We start from the raw sequence: 23,932 nt of genomic DNA on the forward strand, positions 1-23,932 counted from the left end.
CCATTGGATCCTCAGTCAGCAGCAAGTGTTTTATTTCCTGCCTCAGCCATGCAAAGGAGGACCTCCTGGTCCTCCCGGGCTCTGGATCTGCTGCCTGTGCTCTCATGAGGTCTGGGGCTCATCACTGAACCTCTGATCTCTGCTCACTCTTCCCCTCATTGCACCATGGCAGCGATTTTGGGTGTTTACCATCATCCCTTCTGTTCTCCTGAGAAGCAGCACATCACAGACCCCAATTCAGGGGAGCAATGTGGCATGCTCCAGATCGCTGGGTTCAGCCTCTGCTTCCTTTGCCTCAGACTGATACTTGCCTCCAGTGAAATCAGTGCCAGCCTTCCCATCACTGTCAGTAGAGCCAAGATTTCACCCCATAGGGAGAAATGAGTTCTTTCTTTGTACTAGGTGCATATCACAATTTCAGCTGCACTTCTACCCCTCTACCCAAAAGCAGAGCAATCACGGCATTTCCGTATTTTTACCATGCCTGATCACCAAAGACTTATGTGAAGAGAAACAAGAGATGGTCTAAGGATGTAAAAACCAGGCAACATAAAGAACTCCAGAATCAAGCATAATACCACCAACCAAAAAGCGGACAAAAATACCATTAAAAGTGGTGAAGGCAAATATACCCGTCCCAAAAAATAGCCTTCCAGAGGGCCGTCCCATCTGCATTGTTCTGTGTCTTCATTTTGAAATGTGCACTTCTAGTGATCCCAGCACTGTAGCTACTCCCTATATCTATCATTTTCCCCTCATTATTTTAATTCTTTTCTCAATCTGTTTTGGAGTTGGCCCAATAAGGATGAGCAAATCCTTCTCTATGTCTTTGAGCTCTTAATTGATATTTCTTCAACTCTTTTCAAAGCAGCTATTTTGGCATCTAGAAAAGATTTGGTGTCATCTGAGTGGTAGAAAATATATTTTAATCTTTCACAGCAGTGTTGTTTCTAAGATGTAGCATTTGGGGTAACAGATGGGGTGGCAAAGAAGTTGCCTATAGGGGCAGTGCTCTGCCTCAACTACTCTCCCGCCCGCTGCAGGAACTTTTCAATTAAATGATGAAAGATTTTGCAGCTTGATGCATTCCAGAGCTGCGTCTTAGCAATTGTTTAGCATCCAAATTTCCATGTAAATATTGACGATTTTGCAGCGTTTTGAAAAGCAATCTACGAGATTATTCTTGTTCTCGTTAGCCCCTCTCCCGAAGGCAGAGGCGCGCTCCACATCGGCTGTCCCAGGACCTTCACCAGAGCCATCCCCTTGCAGGGAAGGGCATCCTCCTTGGGACTCTGGACGTTACACCACAAGCCTTGTGTCACCAGCCCCTCAGGACTGATACAAAGAAATGGTCTGAGGTTCCTGGATGTGTAAAGGAACCCTGCTCTTGAGCAGAGCTCCCCTTGTTTCAGTGCCAAGGAGCTGGGCGATGTCAGAGCATGTCACCAGTGGCACGCAATAAGGACAGTGGGAAACATCCCTTTCTGATACTGTAGAATTGCCTTTCTCCGTCTGCAGGACATTCCTACCTGCCAAATGCAAGAGAAGTCATTTTTCAGTGTAATCCTCTTCCCCCAGATCAATCTTCCTGCTCCCAGCCAAATGTACAATCCTATCCCCAGAATGAGACTACTGTTTCACACTGTTTAAATAACTAAACCTTGTCATCTCTTAAGGGCGTCTTTTTTTTTTCCTTTATATTTTTTTGCTAGGCACTGACATGAACTGGCCTAACTTTTCAGCATTTTAAATGACATTTCCCTTTAATGGTAGCATAATATGTTTTTGTTAATGATTGCACTGAGTATATGCTGTGTTTGAGTGATGATGTACAGACTGTATTGTTTGAGTGACCTCTCTCCTTTTTCCTTAATGTAGCCTTAGGTTTGTATTTCTTTTATTAGAACAGTTGACCACTACACCTCCAAATCTGATAGCCTTTGTATTTAATAACTTATATTTAAAATCAAGTCTCTTTATTTCTAAACAGGGCTGGTTTAGTCCTGGCCAGGTCTTTGTGCTAGATGAGTATTGTGCACGTAATGGAGTGAGAGGCTGTCACAGACATCTCTGCTACCTCAGAGATTTGCTAGAGCGCGCAGAAAACGGAGCTATGATTGACCCCACCTTACTTCACTACAGCTTTGCCTTTTGTGCATCACATGTTCATGGCAACAGGTAAGGAATTCTTCTTGGCTAGCAGTGCCCTGCCAACACGGGATGACTTTGTCAAATACAGGTTTCCTTGGATAATGCACAACAGTCCCCAATTTGTTTTCGTAGTGGATGTTTGGCAGCAGCACTTCTAGTGGCATAGTCGGTTTGTTTGTTTGTTTCATTGCTTGTTTAATGTAAGCAGCAAAAATGCACATAGAGGATCCAGAAATGAAGGTTTTTAACTTACTTGCCCAGGCACTTGCTAAGATGCAGTTCTGAACAAGATACGATTGCAGTCCCTGTGACTGTCACGGGTTGAATAAATAGAGGTAAATGATACACTGTGCTGATTTAATTGCTGTGCAAGAGCATCTGACAAGTTGTAGCAGTGAAATTTTCAGCAGTATCAAACTTCAGCGCTCAGAAGGGCTTTAAGCCCTTGGGCACCCATGGCTCATTTAAAGCCCACGTGACATCAGTTCAGAAATTGCTTAGACATAACTGAAACTTTTATCTTGCTCTGTTACAAAGCAATTTCAGAAGAAGACAGTTCCTTTCTCTCAAATGTGACAAACCTTGGATGGGAGGAACTGTAGCTCTGCTTTTCCCCCCTCTCCGTTTACTTTGTTGACATCTGTAGCATCTATTGCAGCTTCTTTTTCTGTTTTCTTTTCTGTTAATTTATATCGTATACTTTGAGATATCCTTTGTATCCTACATATATTGCTGAGGAAAGGAATGTTATAAAATAATTAGGTGTTTTCATATACCCTCTGGTAAATACCACCCTGAATTACGACACGCATTGCCCAGGTTTCACATTGCAAGGCTGTCGCTTGCTTTTGCAGTTACTTTCATACATCTTGTCATGGAAACCAAGTTTTGCTTCCTTAGTTTCTTTTTTAGTTCAGACTTTCCGTTGCTCATTCGCTCTTTCTTTGCCAATTGTTACACGATTTCAGTTGTTTCCTTTCAGCTTAATTTCCTTTTGTTTTATTTTGAGGTTTTTCATGCTTTCTTCTTGTTTCTTTCGCTTTTGCTGCCGGCCTTGCCCCCCGCATTTCAATCACTCCCCCAAGCCAACTCATGGCAGAATTACTTGGTGGGTCACAGCCAAGTGCAGACGGTGAGGGGGGCAAAGCCTCTGCCGCTGAAACGGAGACAAAAAAGGATTCCAAAAAGGAGTCCAAAAAAAAGAAGGAGCCCAAAACCCAGCCGAATCCAGAGCCGAAAAGGTAAGCAAAAGTGTGCAGTGCACAGGAGTGTGTTGCAGAGGGCTCCTCAGTCACTGAGCACACTGGGCAGTTGCACCCACACAGCTCAGGGAGGCCTGACTCCAGCATTGGGCTCACATGCTCTCCTGGGAGCTGGATAGCATTTGGGCACCCAAGTGCCATAGAGGATCAGAGACTTTGGTTCTTAGGTGTGTGTTTAGAAGATGGCTCACATGGTGTTTAGGGGATGGAACCAGGCAGAGGAGGTGGCTGCCCCATTGCCCTTTGTCCTGGGCAGGGCTCATCTCAGCAGACAGCTGGTGTGGGAACAGGACTTGGCTCGAAGCCCATCTGGCCCTTCACAGAGAGGAGGTGGGATGCTCATCACAGCTAATCCATGTACCTCTGCACAGAGTCCAGCACAGCCAGGGCTGAAGCTTCCTCTTCATCAGGGTTGGTGGCAGGAGGTATCTGATGGCATGGGCCAAGGTGACAATCTCCCATTCCCCTCTCCATGGGGCTGGAGATTTGTGGGCTCAGGAAAATGTCATACTTTCTAAGCAGTCCCATGCTGTACAGCTGTCCAGGGCTGTATGTGGCTGCTGCACTGTAGGGGGACCTGCTGGGCACTGCCAGAAGGGCAATTTGGCCACCAGGAGCTATTCCAGTCACTCATTTAAAATATTCCAAGAAAGGAATGAAGTGTCTTGCTATGACTTAGCTGTCTTTAGCTGACAGTTGACTTCACATCCAAAAGCTGAAGGTTCATGTTCCTTCTTGGTCTGTGCTGTCTCTCTGTTGCCTGGGGATTGCGGGAGGCTCTGTGTGGGAGCTGCAAGGCTGCAGCATTGCGCGTTCCCACCAAGGGCAGGCTCTGCTTAACACCCAACAGTTTGCCATGGAGTCTGCGGGGTGCAGCGTCTGGCTTTTGCTACCAGAAGGTCACAGAGAGGGACCGCAGGAGGTCTCAGAGAAAAACGCGACTCTTTATCTTCCGTATCTACTCTAAGCAATCTGAATATCTGAGCGGAAGAGTCACGATTTCTTTTCAGAGAGCTGTTGAGGCCACATGCGTTGTGCATTTGCGAGCTGGCTGGCAGAGAGCGATGGGAAGCCAGTGTTTACCCGTGCAGTCCTCACTGGCAGTCGCGATGTGTGTAAAGCCACGCTCGCTGTAGCTCTGTCCCTCCCTCCCACCTGCTGTGTCCATACATTGCTCATTGCCTTATGACTGGCCCTGCTCTCCCCAGGAAACTTACAGCTCGTGGCAGAGCTGAAACTTTCCATGTAAAAGTTGTCAAGGTGGCACACCTGCCCCGGGACCCGGCACAGCACCCAACACAACTTCTTGGAGCGGCCACGTGTTGCATGGTTGTTGGGGCACACAGTGGTCTGGGAAAGACTGAGTTACAAGACATTTTTATGTTTAAGAAAGGCTTCTTTTTCCATTGAATCTGAAAAAGTGTTGATTTTCTTCATAAAAAAGAGTTTCTTCACTTTTAGACAGTAAAAACCCCTGAATGGGTGGTTTAGCTTTCCCCAGGATGAGGTTGGCTGTCAGACAGAATATGCCACCCAGTAATGAAGGTTGAGCAGGGAGATAATTTCATGTGGCTATCAATCTCCTGTATTAGCAGCAGACAGTGATGGAGCTGAGGTGGGCTGTCTGTTTGTATCGTGTTTGCATAAGGTCAGGCAGCGAGACAACAGTCGCTCGCAGTCAGCGGGAAGTGCAGGCAGGCTGTGGATGCTGAGGACAGCCCGAAGGTCAGGGCTGACAGGATGACAGGTGTCAGTGTGGGGATGATGCCTCCTCACCCGTCCGGCTCCCGCCTCGGCAGCGCCGCCGCGCCGCAGCCAGGACAGGAGCAGGAAGGCTGCTGGTGGAGATGCAGCTCTAGCTTGGGGCTGGCCCTGCGGCTGCAGCAGGTGAAGTGGTCAGAGTGGGATTTTGTGGACAGTTTGTTGCCTTACATGTCGGGTTGGTTTCCCCCCTCCTTTGGACTCATGTATCTTATTCGGACCCCTGACATGATCTCCCCGTACCAAGGCTGTGAATCATTGCTATGCGCATGACAGTCCACATAATTTTTCTTTTAATTTCATCTTTTTCACAAGTAGACATGAAGTTAAATGTAAATTACTTGCCCTGAGTTTCACCTCCTGAGGCACCTGACTATGCAAGTTCAGGGTGTGAGGAAAACAGGGACCAGCAAGATTGCAAGAGCAGTATCTACATGGTTTACTGTCCTTAGATACTTGCTCTTCACTGAGACTGAGGAACTCAATGCTTTTGATTGTTGTGGTCACTCATTAGCTGGTAATGGAGTTTTGTCCACTTGGTATGACAGACTGCCTTTTGTAAAGACTTATCATTTTGAAAAAATGTGATTTTTGATGTATTTACATAGGTGACAGGTAGTAAAGGCACAGAATTATCCAGACATCTGACAACACACGTCGTATGTTTATTTATGTCACTGCTTGTGGTACCACCACTATTTTGCTTTTCTGGATCAATAGTCCTCCAGAGACCTAGCAAAGGCAAGAGCAGGGATGGTTTTGAAAAGACATTGTGGTTTGAGATAAAATTGTGAAAGGGTTTACATGGTCACCAAGGTCTTTCCCTGCCTTCTCTCTCCCTGTGTTCGCTGTCCTTAACCACCAGTATTGTTTGACACACAGAGAGGTGATGTGTTAGAGGAGCCCCACTGCTTCCCTGTCTGCACGTGGGAGAAGCATTGTGAAACAGAAAGTTGAGCTCAGCTTTTCAAGGTCCAAAATTAGTGCCTAAATCTTGAGCAGTGACTCCTGCCCTTTGCAAAGAAGTTGCTTTCAAGAATGGCCTTGGTTGCACTTGTGCTTTTTTTTTAAATTTAGGTATAGAATAGCATTATTTTAAAATTTTAAAGTTAGCACCATGAAAAACTCTTTTTGTGCTTGATAATCCCAAACTTTTAAAAATCAGACTTAAATATTGATCATTTGTGTGCTAAATACTAGCAGGCTGAGCTTATCAAAATCAGGATGCTGGACTGAATTCCCTCCAGTCTAATAACAACCAAGCACCATAATTTTCTGTAAGTTGTTCAATGACTATTTACCTAGAGACCAAGCAGCTACAAGTCTCTCTGTTTATTAATTGGGTATATTAGTGACTTCCCTTTCTTCTGTAAACTGTATTTTATGGCCTCAAACTTGTTTTCAAGAAGAAGCTATTTCATTAGCTAATGTTATCGTTAGCTTTCATTACTGTTTTTACAACTGTAAACCCACCAGAAATATACTGTCATAAACCTTCAGGAATTGAAAACTCTTTATGACATAACCTGCAATTTTTTCCATTGTATTGTAATTACATATCTGGTCTGTTTCTCATAAAGATTTCCACACAGGTAGTTGAAACAAATACGGAATAATTTTTGTCCCTCAACCAGTAAATACACTTTATCATGATATCTTCCCGTGCTCCCCTGGAGCTCTGTGTTGAGTTTCCAGGTCTCGTTCAGAGGCCTGCCCTGGCTGCAGTGAGGCGGGTTCAGTGTGGCAGGGTGTGATGCTGTGCCCTGCCGTGAGCTGCGGGCTCCGTGTCCCATCCGTGTCACCCGGCCCGTGGTGACACAGCGGGTGCTCCCGCTGTCTGAGGGATGGATGCGCTGTGCTGAAGGGCTGGGTTGGCAGCCACCAGCAGGTCAGCAGCTCAGCACAGGAGGCTGACGCGATCCATCGCAATGGGTGCAGGATGGCAGGGCTCAGAAACCATCCGGCACGTCAGGGGCGCGGATCGCACACGAGATCAGCGAGCCGTGACTTGGCTCGGCGCTGCGAGCGGAGGAGAGCCCGGGCGAGGGGAAGGCAGGAGTTGAGAGAGTGAATGGCTCCTATGCCATTCCATGCCAGCACCTCCAGGGCGGCCCGGCAGCGCCCAGGAGCACTGAGGTGAACAAAGGGCTCCTCACCGGCGTTTCCCGCACGGTCTGAGCCCCCAGAAGCAAGGGGACTTGGGGAGAATCGATGTTTGCTGAATACGCTTTTTTCCTAGGGGTGTGGGCAGGTGGACTCTTTCAGGTGTGGTCTGCTGGGGGAGATGTGAGAGGCGGCCGTGATCCTGCCCGCATCCCCAGCCATCCTCGAGCAACCGGTGGGACTGTGCAGGCAGCTCCTCTGCGAGGGATCCTGCGAAAGCCTCTCCTGACACATGCCGTCCAAGGCACTAATCATCGATGTTTACTGTATAGCTCATATGTGCTGCACCTGGCAGCCAGCAAGAGAGCTGAAGGCAGCACGTGTTTTATATTTGAGTTGTTACTTAAAAAATCAAATTATTTGCATCCGTTTTTGACATTGTTTTTTTTCCCTTGGCTCTGCATGCCAGGGCTCACAGTGCGTGCAAAGATCTGTTTGCTACGTGTAAGCAATATTTTCCCCAGTTAAAAAAAAAAAAGTGTAGACAAGTTAAACATAAAAGGTGTAAAAGATGATATGTCTTTTCATTTAGAAGCCGACGTGGTATTTCATGGAGGCTTATGTCAAAGAGATTAACGCGCTGCAGCTATACTGTGTATTTATAATTGCATACAAATGCATGCTATTGCTTCATATATTAGTCTTTGTTAAAAAATCATTTTGATATATTTGTTTTAGCAGCATAACTAGCCCTGGGGGCACTGGGTATAATTAGAAAAGGGCATGGGGGGAGGCGGGACTTGTAGAATAAAGCAGTGGCCTTAGGATCACAGGTCCTAATTATAATTTATAATTAACCCCGGAATTTGCACAAACCATCTAAGCTAAACAAGGACTATCATTTTTGCTGTTTAAATTGCAACCCTTTTTTTTAATTTCACCACCTGCTTTGTTGATGTTGTTGTTTTTGTGGCTTAAAACTTAAAAACATGGGGGGATTAGGAAAGTGGCATTTAAAACTTTTCATATGAAATATTTACAGTGGGAATTTACTAGTTTAGAGCCAACACAGTGAATCTGCAGCAGAAGGAGTGATCTGAAACTTGTTTACTTATAATTAAAAATCTCGTTAGTTATTTTTCTTGCCTTTTTTGCCCTTCTGCTTCCCTCTCTGCCCACAGCTTCTGCCGTACACCTCAAGTACCCGTGAGCAGGAGCTATAGAGAATTGGATGCAATTGTGTCTCCACGCAGATGGAGAAATTAATGTTGTTTGTCCAACTGAATTCATAGACCCAAACCCATTTCGTCCCTCATGCATTTGTATATACCATGTACATCCCAAATTTCTGTTCCACCCTTTTGCTCTCCTCTCACTTCTCATCACTGCTTCAGTGCAATAGTGATGTGGTTGTGGACTGTGTGTGAGAACATCAGTTCCTGCAGCTTTGGGAGATGCTGCTTGCTGGAGGAGTTGAGGCTTCTGTCCATGAGATCAAATAGCTAGTATCAAAGTTGGGCTGGAGACTTTTGCTGAAAACAAAATTGCCAATAAGCATCAGAATGAGCTGTGCAGCTTGAGCTTCTCCTGGGGATTTTTTCAGCCCCATCAGCTATGTACTGAAATTGTCTAGAGCACAGAAGTGAATCTTAAATTACAGTGATGCTAAGCTATATATCCTTTGTGTTCTTGCAAAAGGGAAAATAAATATGTTCCCTCAGAACGATTATATTTTCGAAGTATATTTGACTTGAATATTTAATTAGGTTTCAAAATTATCGAGCTAATAAATTAAGTGGAAGGCTTTGGGTAGTGTTTTTCCAGTTCTATCTATATCCTGCATTTGTCACTAATTAATGAGTTTCTAATGCTTCAGCTTCTGGGAAGATGAGCAACAAAGATTAACATAACTAGTAAATCCAAAGATGTGCAACTGGGTTATAGTATTTGAAATTTGACAAAAACATCGGAAGTATTATTATTTGTGACATGGCTCAAGATGGGGGATTGTGAGGAAAGCAAAGATGACAGAACTGGTGCTAACCACTGTGACAACAACTTGAAAAGCAGCCGACATGACATCTTTCCTATCATGCTGCCGAAAATGTCAACTTTGTGAAGGACAGTGAGAAAATGGTTTGCCGAAAATCTGAAAGGTAGATTCAAGAGATGCTCATCATGTCAGATGCAATATAGTCCACAGCTGGGTGAGAAAGGGAGTCCTTGCCATGGTGATGGCTCTCGCTTGGCAGGCCCTTCCAGACATCCACACTGCTCCAAAAATGGCTACAGCTGACCTGTAGATTGTCTCAAGTTTGCAGGAGACATGAGAATGGCTTGTGCTTGCACCCGGCATGGAGGGACCAGAGGCCAGAGCCACTGGGTTTGTGTCCTCCTGGCTCTCACAGGTCCCAGTATGGGGAAGATTGAAGGATTAAGCTTTCATTGTGTGTGTGGGTGACTCAGGGGTTTGGTTGGCATTCCTTCAGATGTTGTGACTTAGGCAAAGGCCACATTGGCCAGAGGCTTTCTCTCCAGAGCCCACCCTTTGTCTTTGTGTGTGTCAGTGATGCTTCCAGAGCTGCCACTGCCCGGCCAGGACACACCTGGGGCTGTGAGGTCAGCCTGGGCTGGGTGTCCACCACGAGTTGTTATGTGGTGAGTGCTTTGAGTACAGTGAGAAGCTGAGATTCATGTGAGAGGGCTGTGACCCGGCCCGAGCTGTCAGATCCTACCATTAAATCTCACCAGTTGAGGTTATTGACCCAGCAAAGGGTAACACAATTTTCTGACCATTTCCAGTCCCACAGCAAATCACTGCCAGGGCAGACAGCTTTTACTCCCTCGTTTGTCAGTGCTGATAAAATTAACCCAGTTACACTCTGAGCTGCTGTGGGTACAGGGCAAGGACCAAATGCCAAAAGTCAAATGAGGGCTTCAACCCTGCACCTTAATATATTGCCTTGAATTATCTCTCTCTGCCTGGGAGCAAACGAGGCGCTGTGAGGTGCACAGCATCACAAAAGGCATGGACATCTCTATCTGAATATTAAATATTTTATGGAACTTTGGAATAAATTATATTAAGCATGTTAAGACATTAATTTTTGCTCAATATCTAATTTGGGTTTTTTGTGGCTTGCTCATTTTTTCAAAATAACTAGTACTAATTAGTTACTAATGAGACCAGATCCATACTTCCAAAATTGTTTATGAAATGTGTTCCCCAGCTGAGACATTTTATCCAAGTTTCAGCCTAAATCTTTTTTTCCTGTTTTTTTCCTTAATACACAACTGAATTTGGCAAATAATCAAATAAAGATTCTGATTAAATGCTGTTTAACTTTAAATACATGCCCTGGTATTCAAGTCTTTTTCTGTGTCCATGTTGCAAGTTTTATTTAATGTATATTTAGCTTTAAAATTTTGCAGTAAATATCATGTACGGTTTGCAAGTTCCTCTCCCCAAATGTTTTAATGGTTTATTCACCTGTGTTGGAATATCAGAGTTCATATTTATGATATTAAGAGCTTACTAAATGTAGGGTCGAGAAGAAGTGATTGCACAGATTTTATAGATTTTAATTTTTTTATACTTTTTTTTTTTCTTTTTAAGTTTAGGGCCTTTGATTCTTTAAGAGGAAAATAAAGCCAACCAATTAACCCCTGACAGGAGGTTCATTAGAAGCTTTGTAATCCCTTGCCAAGTCTTTTGTAAAGCCAAACCAGTCTAGTACTGCGGATTTATGCAGCTTAAGCTGAACACTGGGGGAGGCCTTTAAGTAAGAACATTTGTTCAATTTTAAGATGTCTTACATTACCTAAAGATTGCCTGTGCCAGCAGAGTTGCCCAGGAGCACACAAATCCTCAGCCTTTGCTGTGCAGCAGTGGAAGCAGTGCCAGAGGTTGTGTGCCTGGCGATCCCTTTGGAGGATGGATGGGTTACACTCACTCTCTCCTCTCGCCTGGGATGCTGCTGCCGATTTCGCCGTGGGGGTGTGGGGGAGAAGGAGGGGATTGCTGCTCTCAGCTCCTGGGTGGGTTGGCAGAGCTGTGGGACAGGAGAGCACAGGGATCACGGCACTATCCAGCCCCCAGGAAGAGCCTCAGCAGGGATTTTCTGTGCTCTGTGAAAGACGAGAAATACCCCAAGGCGGCAGGACCTGGGTGTCTCACAACACACTCCTGTGCACTCCTCAAATAGAGGAGCATTGAGTAGTCTGAGAAAATCTGCAATAAACTGCATAATGTGTTCATTTTTATAAAATAAAATTAAAGGACTGAAGAGGCATTGCATTTTCAACACAAAATGCATGTCAATCTTTAGGCACATTTCAGCAGAATATATTGAAGAGGTTCACTTCAAGAAATCTCTATAATGGGGTGATTCAGCAGCTAGGAAGGAGTGCAGAATTTTATATTCTGTTTATGTATATGTCATTGATATTCTTTTGTACTGTGAATTGTTAAATTCTACTGTTAAATTGGCAGCTGGAATTTTCTGGGGAAATTTAATCCCTATTTTGTCAGCACCCGGCTCAATCCTCACATGAGAGCTGGCATTTCACTCTCTGCATATACCTGTATTTAGAGGGAAATCTGCTTTTCACAACTTCTTTAATAATGAAAATAAGGGAGTGGGGGTTGTCTACATCTAGATTCTCACTGTGAGAGAGGATAATTATTTGTATATTTTTGATACTTTGGCAGCAGTGCTGCTGCAGCCACCCCTGTCTCGGCGTGGCACATCCTCTGTCCCGGGTCTCACGGTCGGTGAGGGTCCTTTTGAAAAGGGCAGTGTGCTGTGGGCTGAGGTCCCGGGGTGCTGAGGTGGAGTCTGAGTCATTGTGGCATTTCTCCTGCAGGCCTGACGGGATAGGAACTGTGACTGTGGATGAGAAGGAGCGTTTCGAGGAGATCAAGGAGCGGCTGCGTGTGCTGCTGGAGAATCAGATCACACATTTCAGGTAAAGGCACAGAGCCCAGGCTGAATGCGAGAGGAACGGTTTCCTCACAGCTCCCTCCTATAAGCAGAAAGCCAAAAGGCAGGTTTTGAATGCACACAGGAATTTTGCATAAGTGACACAGACCTACACAGGGCAGTGAAGCATGTTTATAGCTGGCGTGTGATTTTAAATATATATCCTTTAAAGGATATTTCAAACCATCTTGCTCCCATAGGCATGGCAAAGCTGTGGATTTTTTCTAAAATATAGCAACAAAAAAATCCCTTATCCTCTTATTTCTCTGTTCCTCTCTGCTCAGTTTTTACCCATTTGCCTTCTCCCTCTCAGTATTGACAGGCAGGGCTTTCTGCAGGGATGTCACAGTATGGAAAGGTTTGATAACCCCCCAAAAAAGGGATGAATGATCCCCAGCACACTGGTCAGGTCAGGCAGGCTGTGCACATTCACACACAGACAGGTGATGTGCATTACCTACACCCTGGTGCACTGCCAGGTCTCCAGCTGGAAGTAAATAAGTAAATGTCCTTTCCAGAGGAGATTTTCCCCCCATTTTTAGAAAAACAAAAATAAGAATTATTATTTCTATTATTTAGAAAAAGAATTATTATTTCTCCAAGGAGATCGAAAAACTCTCCAGGTGACACCCAGATTTAAGAAACTGCTAAGACTATCAACTTATTACTAACCTATATTCTCTTTTGCCACCCTAGTCTACACAAAAAACCCCTTTCAGAAGCTGCCCTATAGAAATACTGCTCATTCCAGGCAGAGAGACTAGAGAATTGCTTGGACATATTTAGGAAAGCATCCGTATAGCTCAGGAAAGGTTTGTTCATGTGCACTTGGTCTAATGCTAAGATGATGTGCTTTTTCTAGGTACTGCTTTCCTTTTGGCCGTCCAGAGGGTGCTCTGAAAGCCACTCTGTCGCTGCTGGAAAGGGTAAGCACAGAAATAGCAGAGTGATTAAAATGACCTGTTTTCATGTATCCTTCCATCTCAAAAAGCTTGAGGAGCTGTTGGCTTCACATAGGACATGTAATTAATGATATCTTATGGTGAAGTGTGGGGCTTAGGTGGGGTTGCTGTCTCGTGCCTCAGCTGAGAGGCACATGGCTAACCTGACCACTAAAGGCAGCACGGCCTGTGTCTGTGTTGTCAGGTGAGGGTGAAGGGTCTGCCTGGCAAAGATCCACATCACAGACCCTTGTCAGCAATGCCTGGCTGCTGCCTGGTGAAATTCCCATCTTGAGGCAGACTTGTGTCCCTCTGGATGTGTAAAACCTGCTCACCATGATCCTCCCCATCCTCATTCCAGCATTCCTGCTGCTCCAACATCCTTCCCACCTCTGCTAACCTGCAGTGTGACTAAATCTGCATCCAGACCCTAGTCAGTCAGTGGAACCTGGGAAGGGGAAAACATTGCCTGGCACTGGGCAAGTTGTGACAGATCTTAATGTCATACCCTAAAAAATCATCACAGACTTCAGGGCATGCCATGCAGTGTAGATACTGATGGGGAATAATACAGCAGGAGCAGGTCCCACATCTTAGGCTGGCCAAGGTGACCTTGCAGTGAGTCCTGTTTATTGTACACATGCCCTGAGAGCCACACAGCACTAGCATGGGAATAGATGTTTGTGCTGGGCTTGGAGAAAAGCAGTTCTGTGTGCCACAACAAATCAGATTTTCTTGTGTCAAGGTTCTGATGAAAGACATAGTTACTCCAGTCCCTCAAGAGGAGGTAAAAACAGTCATCCGTAAATGCTTGGAGCAAGCAGCTCTAGTCAATTATACTCGACTATCAGAGTATGCCAAAATTGAAGGTAAGGCTCTTTCTTTCTGAAATTACAATTTTTCTTATGTTTCTAGGTGGCAACTTAGGTGGCTGGGAGCTCTTTAAAAAAAGCTCGTTTCTTAATTACTCTCTTGTTGATAGAACTGTTGTGATTCAGAATCATTTTTGTGGTGTTGGCTTCGGAAGCAGTTAAGAATGGAAACTATGCAAATCGTTTCTTTTTCTGGAAAAGAGAGAGGAAACAGTTAAAAAGAACTGTAGCTTTTTTTCCTTTGATCATTAGTGCATTTGGCCAGTGGTGTAGTATTCAGACTCACGTCGTGGTTTTAAAAAACAAATTGAGAAATACTTGGGATGTCATCTTTACAGCTAAAGGTATAGTGCAGCTAATTGCTTGTGACACTTCAGGAGACAAATGACAAATAAAAAGCTGAAAAAGTGTTTAATCTATGTTTAATCATTTGTAGCCAATTTAAAATGTCTTTTTTTCTGGGTGTGTTTCATTGTGTTTGCAGTTTGCATTGCAGTCATTGATCAGTGATCATATACTTGCATCGGATTTCTTTCTTGTCACTCTGAATCTGGCAAAGCTGATATTTTTGACCTTTTAAGTTATGGGAGAATAATAAGCAGTGAGCAGAGACACATGTAGCCATCAAAAAGACATTTTAAAGTTTGCTGGAGGATGTGTGTTACTGAAGCTCTATGATTCGTCGTTCTTTATATGTTATCAGTTTATGTTGGTACCTTGTTGGCTGCTATTCCCAAGTTGAAACTCCCACCCAACTTTTTCCAAGTTCCCAGTTACTTAAACCTGTGTGTTCCAGATGAATGGTATGTTCTGCTCTATACTCTGGGTTTCTGTCATGTGTGATGTGAAGCTTTCCCACAGCCAAGATTATTGTTGTATGCCTATAGGACAATATTGAGAGGAGAAAAAAAACACCCCAAACTAAAACTCCCTCTGATTTGTTCTTAGTTCTTGTTTACATGAAAAATTGGGTTGTTATTATATGGCAAATTGTCCAGGTTCTGTACATGACATGTCCTCTCTTTTTCCATTTTTTTCTGTCTAATGATGCAAATTGTGTACCAGTGGTAATGAATTCATTGTTATGCATCCAGTGAGAAACACTTAAGAATTGGGCACTAAAAGGATGTTTATCAACTCTTGACTTGGTAATGAGTGACAAAAATAGAGAAGGAACGAAGGTTTCATAAGCACTGTATTATCAGGCAATTTATCGAAGTACTCAGCTTCAGAGGATACTTTAATTGGTGTATTCTGTAAAATGCAATATTTAAATATACTTGACAAGGATGGAGAAGGACTGAGAATCAAAAACAGCTTTTCTGTTGATGGATGCTTCTAGCCAGGGCTGGCTCCCTTAGGTTCTCTGTATAAATATCACTAACTCGTTGGTAAGATTTGCTCTCTTCTTTCAGATAAATCTATGCAAAAACAAACTTTATGATCTGTAAGTAAAAATGCATTCATTTCCAAAGTAGAACAGTTAGTGTGTACTTTTCCTTTTGTGCCTCAATTCTTCTTGGTTGTGTTAATTATCTGCCCTCTCTTTTTGCACTGCGACTTTTAGGTCTGGGAATACTTTGAAGCAACAAACCTATTTTTTTTTCCAGCTGCCTTTTCAGAGAAATAGTTCATTCCACACTATCTGCTCTCTTCTGCTTTTCTCCTCCTTTATCTGTGATTGGCCACAGCCACTTTTTGATGCTATTTCTACAAAAGTGGTTGTAACACCAATTTCCAAGCATGCTGGGATTGTTAATTTGAACAACCCAACATCCGCCAGCTGCATGCATCAGGTTTTCTCTCATGAGCATAGTCCACTGCATATTCAAATACTTCCTTAGAAGAGCAAATGATGAGTTCACCTTGGTGACACGCATTCCTGTTCTCTGGACATGGCTTTGAAATCTTGCTTTTGAATGACATTTGAATGCCACGTGTTTAAGGCACTTTTCTTAGAAATGCAGACCCAAATCAGTGGCAGCAGTGCTTGAGGCTATGCTTATGAAGAAATACCTGTGAAAGCCTTAGATACTGAAGGCTGAAATCCTTAGTATCTCGGAGCCTTAAACCAATGGAATTCTATTTCCTTCTGTTCATGATGTTTTGATCATTATATTCTTGCAAACAGTTCAGAGCAAACCTCTAGAGTCATGGTCACAGCCTCTCTTGTGACTCATGGGCATGCTGAATGGTTAATCCAGTAGATCTCAAATTTTAACCCTCCTTTTTCTTTTTTTTTTTCTTTTTTTTCTTCTTTTTATCCTGTGTGTATCCCAAAATACTCTGTGGCTTTCCTTTTAACCTGATATGAAATTTTCCTCTGACCTATAGCCTGTAACCTCTTTACCTCTGACCTAAGCCTCTTGCATGCCCAAATCCTCTTTTATAGGGAAAAAGAGAGAAATGTATGAGCATCCTGTCTTCTGCTTGGCCTCTCAAGTGATGGATTTAACCATTCGTGAGTACCTACCACCCTCCTCTCCATGCTGTCCTCACTTTCTCTGTTCTCATTACCTCAAGAAAGTCCAGATCCAAACCAACTCACTCTCCTTGCTTCAAGTCTTTTAGCATTGGCTTGTCTGTTGCTTCTGTCTGTGAAACCCAGTGTGAGAAGTCCAGTCACTTTCTATCAGCCTAAACCAGGTTAGACAATTAACCCATCTGTTTGTGACAAACTCAGACTGTCTGTAAGTTTTTTCAGTTCTTCTTTATGTCCGTGACCTGAATGCATTTTTACTTTGCTTCTGTGTAACCCCAGTTTGTAAAGTGCTTGTCACTGGTACACAATCAAAAGGTAGCAGCTACATTGTGGAGAAGTGAGCTAGAGGTCAGATAAAGGACACTTGGAAAAAGCCATCCCTTTGCCTGCGTATAAAATCTTTACCCAATCCTGTGTATAAGATCGTATGAGGCTGTCCTTTCTCTGTACATCAGATCTTAATGTCTCCTGTCTGTTAGCTCTCAGCGAAAGGATGCACTCTACTTGCTCTCCTCCTCAGTTTTTTTACTTACTCCTTTGCACCGAGCTCTGGAGGGGACACCCCGACCCTGCTGTCACTCGGAGATCCCCTCTGTGTCCTCAGAGCTCTCCCTCTCTGGTTTTCTATTTGTGCAGCGTTTTCTCTCACCTCCGTGAAAGGAGCTTCCTTTGGTAACCCCACGCTCGGGGGGCGGGGGGCGAGACGGGGCGACTTTTCTTTTTTTCAAATGTCATATATCATGCATAACTGGGGGGCTGTGCGGTCCACTTGCTCATTAATCCTGCATATCTGTTCTTGTTTCTCTCTTTTCTCTCCTTGTTGCTTTCTCTCTTTCATATAGAGAATCAAAAGGACGCAGGTGAACAATTGTATATGCATTATAAATTGTTAGGACTGTTGAGTTATATTTATTTTGTTTTCTATTTTCATAGCTCCTTAAGATATGTACTCCTTCAGGCTGAAAATGGAGATGCATTGATACTTAAGGAGTTAATTTGTGCTGTCTACATAATCTCCTTTTCCTCCTTTCATAGACTAGAGCGTAGATTAAAAATACCCTCTAGAGATGTAGTGCCTTCTTAGGAGACAGTTGTAGAGGAGAAACTAGTCTTTGTAAAGAGAAGATTTCTTGTTTTTCAAAAGAACTGCAGCTCATTTTGGGTGAAAAAATGTTGGTGATTTGGCCATTAATTTTCCACACCTAACAAGCACATTTATAAGTAAACTAACGTTCATTTTTGGTTTTCATACCTTCTGTTTTCTGCCCTGATGGGAGGACTGGGTTTTTCTTTATTTCTTTATTTCTATTTATTTGTTAATGTGTAACAAACAATCTGGTGGGACAGAAGTCGTGTTTGTCTCTCGTTTATGACCTGTGGTGACATGTAACAAGGCAAAGGCTCAGCTCAAGCGCACATCTCTGCAGAAGGGATGGTGGAGCTCTGCAGCCCCTCTTCTCGTTTCTGTTGTATCCCGGAGTCCTAGTTCCAAAGTCCTTGAAACCTGAACTGTTCATTCCTTTTTGTGAGTAGATCGTTCTGTTTTGTGGGGAAAAAAGAAGGGATCCAGTTGATTTCAGCTCTGTTTGCACAGAGAAATTGCTTTAGAAGAGCAATACAAGAGGCTGAGCCAGGTTCTGGCTTCCCCAGACCTCCTCAGCTCAAATTTGGCCCATAATCTTTTGCATCGTAGTAACACAACTTGTAAGTAACAATCAGTATTTAGAAAATGGAGAATATTTTTTCCTTACACCTGTGAAAGTTGCAAATAAACAAAAGGAAATAGAACAGCCCCAATTATTACCATTAACTATAAGGATTAGAGAGAGCACAGGCTGTTGTGCATTAAGCACAGTAACTGCATGAGGCATTGTGCTTGCTGCAATAACCTGTCACGTGCCTGCAGTTTAGAAATTCAGAAGGACATTCTTATGGCCCAGCTTGTTTAAAAATAACCTGCTTCTTCCCAGTGCTTGGAGCAAGTGAAAGGGCACAGGGAGTTGTGACTCCTCTGCTCTGTGCCCACAAATTTCCCTTTGTTTTAAATAAAAAATTTTCAGGCAAGGTCAGCAGGACTCACTTGAAACTGGTTCCTCAGCTTAAGTGGAGTCAAAAGTGACTGGGGTTTGGCCTGACTTTTTTATATTGCCAAAAGCAAGAATAAAAATAAGACACTGAAAACAACTTCTTAAACACACAAGTGTTATCCTTTGGTTCTTTCTCCTGAGAAATGTGTAGTCTCTTGCCTTGCATTAAAATATTGAAATAGAACATTAAACATGAAATTGTGCTAATAGAATTAAAAATAAATTACTTACTTTAATTATTAAACAGACAAAGCTACTAACACTCAGGTTAATAATTGTAACCTTTTAATAAATGTTTGTTTATTTATGTAAGTCAGGAATACATAATTATTTTAGAAAAGAATAACTTCTCCATCTCTTATGCACGGGGATCCCATGAACACAAGTGCCACCTTGCACTGCTGGAGTTGGGTACTGGCAGCTTCAGAGGTGGTGCCAGCCAAGGCAGTAGTTGTCAGTTTGACAACTGATTGTGTTTGATATAAGAGTGGAGGGGGGGTTCAGTTTTCAGACTGAGTAACTCTCATATTACAGTTTGGGTTTGGTCTCTGTAAGGAAGAGTTTCTCATTGTAGTGCTGAGTTGTGCACAAAGATGAGCAGTGAAGGAGACATGGGGGTGGAGACAGGTCTTGGTGCTTAGTGCCAGGGTGTGGGTGGCAGGGCAGTGGGATGTCTCATGGAAAGTAGTTGGAGAGCAGAAGAACCCACTCAAGTCCTATTGCTCTGTCCCCAGGGCAAATCACCTGCCCTTGGGCTATCCAAAAGTACCAGGTTTTTGCTCATCCATCAGCTGCTCCATCCCCTGTGCAGGGAAGGAGCCTCCCAAGGCAGCACACATCACCTTGCTGCACGGCCGGCACACACTGTCCTCCCTGGATGGGCTCCTGGGAGGCTTGACCTCACCTGAGAACACACCCAGTGCTGATGCCACGTGGGTGTGAAGCTGGAACCCGGTCAGCTCAGGGGTCAGTGCTGTCCAGGGAGCAGCAAGGGGCAGCTGCAGTGCCTGTACAGAGGCAGACACCTCTCAGGTGCCTGTGTCAGGCTGGGGACCCAGGTGCACCCATCGGAGAGGGACTGAGCACGGCAGCTTGGGCTGCGTCAGCCCGAGCTGGCACCAGCCACGGAGCATCTTGATCGTACACTCACCCCAGCAGGCGTGGAAGGCGTCCTCCACTGAGGAAACGGGTGCAGGAGAGGTTGGGTTTAGACTAGAGCAACACAGCAGGTTGTTAAGAAGCAGTGGCATTTTACAAGACATTCATACTGGCCCTTGTCACAGTCCCATGCTCACTTTACGTCACTCGCCCTCCCTGTTTCTGGATCTCAGCCTGGGAAGCTCTGTGCACACATCCGTACCTCAGCTGAGGAGCTGAGCTGCCTGTCGATGGACCAGGTCTGAGGCAAGGGAAGGAGAGGTCCTGTGTGATCTGTCAGCCAACCCTGCCTGGGCAATCACTCCAGCATTTGTGATAAACCACAAAGCTTCAAAAAAAAAAAGAAATGCATTCTTTGAGTACATAAAAATGTAAAATATGAAAACATCCATCCTTGTGTGCAGGAGTGGAGGCTGAAGTCATGAATAAATCCTGTACTTTTACTCAGGCATGACTGTAACCTGTATCCATGTGTGCTGAAATGCTGCTTATTTGTTTCATTCTTTGAAGTGGCATTCAGCTGTGTTTAACAAAGAATTGTTATGCAGCTTTCAAGATTTCCTCTTGCCCTTTCGAAGGCAATGTCTGAAGCAGTACAAAGTTATTGCAAGAGCTTCAGAAATCCGGAGATCTGCATTCTGATGTTATCTTTCTGTGAGTCTCCCACCAACTGCGGGAGCAACTTGCTGCCTGGGGCATGAGACACAATTCAGATAGGAACAAATTCTTCACTAGGCTCAATAATCATTAGAAAATCAGGAAAGCAGTTCTCTCTTCAGTATGTTGAGGTTTTGAGGTGAATTGGCATCTCTTTCTGAATTAAAAAACCTTTGATTTTTTTTCTTTCCTTTAAAATAAAACATCTTATTTTGAGAGAAAAACTACCATCACTGAAACCCCTTTCAGATCCACGCAAATTAATTTCATGAATATAATAAAAGGCTGCCCTTCCTTGTCCTTGGGCTAAGTCCATTATGCTTTATAGTTGTCTTGAAAACAGCAGCTTTTTGTATAGTTTTGATGATTGGCTCACAAATGAATGCACACAAAACTCGGATGCTAAAACCTTTGGCAAGGGTCATATATTTTGAATTATTACGAGGAAATCATTGAATCAGTGGCTACGCTTCTAAAAAATAGGAAAAGTCAATAATATTCTTCTCCTATTGCAAGTATAATTCTTAATGTTGCTGATGTCTTAATAACTCATGTAGCAGAAATCATGGTGCTGAGGGAGAAATACGTAGTTCAAAAATCTTCCCATCTGTGAAGAGTCCCACACAATGGATTGTGTGCAATATCTATACCCAAAGTAGCACAGATTTATCAATATACCTGTTATTGCAGGCTGAAGCTCATTGCAAGCACAAACCCAGAATTTTCCGAGTAATTTGAGCTTCTGCGTGTATTTTATGTGCCAGTATCATGCAGAAGCATAAAAACCTTTAGAAGAAGTTTGTCCAGGAAAGCACTTTGTCAGGCAGTAAGAAGCTGCTCCTTGCTGTGATTTCAGTGATGAAGGTGTTTAAATCCTACTCACCTGACACACACGAGCACCAAGTACAAGAGCATTTCTGATAGTAAACTGTAGTAGCTACTGGCTGTAGCAAGAGACCAGAGAGGAAAAGGACAGGGAAAAAAGAAAAGCCAAAGTGCTGCAGCTGATCACTAGCAAGTGCCATAAAAGCCTCACACATCACATACAACCTCACACATCTCCCTCGCCCTGAGCAGGAGCTGAGCCACACTGAAAGGGACCCCATGTGTCATCTGTGAGACCTGGACCTAGAGAAGTGTGTGAACTCTAGGGCCTCATAGTGCATGGCTGTCACAACCCCATTTCTGTTTAAATTTACAGAGGAAATTAATCCCTTTCCTTAGCCAGACCTTAATCTTTTAAATTTTCTTGCATTAAAGAGATGACAAAGAAAAGCATGAGTGCTCATGGGTGCCCCCAGGAACAGAGAGAACTCTTCCCCTCCTTCAGCTCCAGGTGGTTCTGCAGCCATCATGCCAGAGCCTTGAATTTGGGTCTGAAAAACTGAAATGTGCGAAAAGAGCTGAATATTTGTGCAGATTGGGCCAGATCAGAATTATATCAAGAGTTTGTTGCTGAGCCTGCTCCAGTACCTTGTGGGAGCTTGTTTCCAAGAGCGGGTGGTGGTGGGGGGATGCCAGGAGCAGGGCAAGGTGCTGGAGGGGTCCCTCACAGGCCCCCCAGAGAAGTGAGAGCCACCCCGGGGCACTGTGCTGACAACTGCACAGCGGGAGCCTCCTCCAAGCTGTTCTGTACGCGCTGCACTCGTGAAGATGCTGCTGCATCTCTTGCCTTTTCCTCCTCCTCCTTCCCTATTAATGACTTTTCCCTAGGACAGAAAACACTTGTGCTAATCAGGCCCGTTGAACACTCTGGAGTCTGGATGTCTGTGAAGCCTAAGAGCTATTTTTGGATGGGTAGCTGTTAGGGGTGCCGGGGCTGGACTCCACATTCAGGGGTGCTTGAGGGCTGCAGTGCTGAGGCATGCAGTGAAGTGCAACTCAGATTCCTTTCACCTTGACTTTGGCACCTTTAGGAAGAGCTCTCTGTCTTTGACACCCACAACTTTGCCACCCAACAGGCTCCCCTGGGTGGCAAGGGGTTCCCACCCTGTGGTTGTCAGACATGGGTGGGAGGAGATGTACAATTCCTTCTCCCCACTATCCCTTCCCATCCAGAGACCTTGGCACAAACTGCTCTCCATAGTGATGAGCAGTAAAATATTTGTCCTACATCTGCATGTCAAGCTCAGGAGCAATCAGTGAGTAGCCAAATTGAATTCTTGCTTATATTTTAAAGTAGAGTGAAAGTCATTAGGCCAATGCCCAAAAAGCAGTTATTTTTGTCACTTGAGGCTGAGAGGTTTGTTTCTGGGAACAAAGTCACCCTTGGTAAATGTTGAACAAAGATCAGTATTACTCCAGAGATGAAGGAATAGATTTGCTTTTCCTGTTGTAAGAAAACAAGGAAATGAAAGAAAGCCAGTAGCTTGAATATGAGAGTCTGAATTAATCATTACACAGATTAAAAAACTAAAAATGTGTGTGTGTGTGTGTGTGTGTGTGTGCACGTGTGCACGTGTGCACACACGTGCACTGTGTGTGTTTTTATGTATGTATGTTTATCTATCCCTGTGTATGGAGAGGGGCACCAACCTAACTCACACTCCTTAATGGTTTACTCGAATATTCTTTATTATACTTTGATAAGTGTTATAGTTCTGTGAGAAATAAAAGCAATCAGAAATCTCCTTTGCACAAGCCAACTGAATTTTATTCCCCCACTGGAAAATGCAAGCAAAATGGCAAGGACTTTTGGCAATAGAATGTCCAGATAAATATGCCAGATTCCTTGCAAATGACATGATTAAAAATAGTCACAATGCTGCTAAAAACTGTTATTAAAAGGAATAGAAACTATTGTGTTAATATATTCACAGTATATCATTTATTCTCTGGGTGTATGAAAAAGGAAAGGCTATTTTCTTTGAATTTTTCCTATGCTGATATTGTAAACTATATGACAGATGGGTCAAGTCCTGATTGCAGTATTCTAACATTTGGAATAGCAAGTAACATATTTGATAGAGCTGGCAAGTTTTTATATATGATTCAACCCAGAATATAAAAGCCACTAGAATTCCAAGTTGAAAATAATTAAATGAGCTGGAAACGATCAGGAACCACACATTTTTAAGTGACAGATTTTTTTACATGTTTAAATTGCACAAGAATATTTTATAGCTCCCTTTAACCAACAGTGACGTTTAATTCTAAAATGTGTAATTGATATTTGCAAAGCAATTAATTCTTATGGCTCATTATTCTATTGCTAAACGTGCCTAAGCATTGGGGAGCTGACTTCAAGTCGTGTTTGTAGTTCACCTTTTCTGAATTCCAGAGTTTTAACTGCATTAACCCATCTCAGTCTCCTCGTGTGACTGCACCAAGTGCGGTTTCGTACTTGCATTGAATTTTTAGCTTTCTGATTGCGTGGTGCTGTAGGATGTTCGAATCTGCTGACTTCTAGAATATGTGTTGTCAAATGGTGTCATTACCGTGTAATACCCCAAATACCGATAAGCAAAAACCCAGCA

At 43.7% G+C, this 23,932-nt stretch overlaps 1 protein-coding gene across 2 annotated transcripts in view; it reads left to right on the forward strand.

Annotated features, from left to right (window-relative positions):
- The window catches only part of CADPS (calcium dependent secretion activator), a 208,717-nt gene that overhangs the window by 125,577 nt on the left and 59,208 nt on the right, over window positions 1–23,932 (forward strand). For both annotated transcript variants that reach the window (XM_063411759.1, XM_063411760.1), the window contains exons 13-16: window positions 1,991–2,178; window positions 12,144–12,245; window positions 13,122–13,185; window positions 13,946–14,069. In XM_063411759.1, coding sequence (XP_063267829.1) covers window positions 1,991–2,178; window positions 12,144–12,245; window positions 13,122–13,185; window positions 13,946–14,069 — 478 coding nt within the window. The remainder of the gene's footprint in view (window positions 1–1,990; window positions 2,179–12,143; window positions 12,246–13,121; window positions 13,186–13,945; window positions 14,070–23,932) is intronic.

The sequence above is a fragment of the Prinia subflava genome, chromosome 14 (assembly GCF_021018805.1).
Source record: "Prinia subflava isolate CZ2003 ecotype Zambia chromosome 14, Cam_Psub_1.2, whole genome shotgun sequence".
Lineage (NCBI taxonomy): Eukaryota > Metazoa > Chordata > Aves > Passeriformes > Cisticolidae > Prinia > Prinia subflava.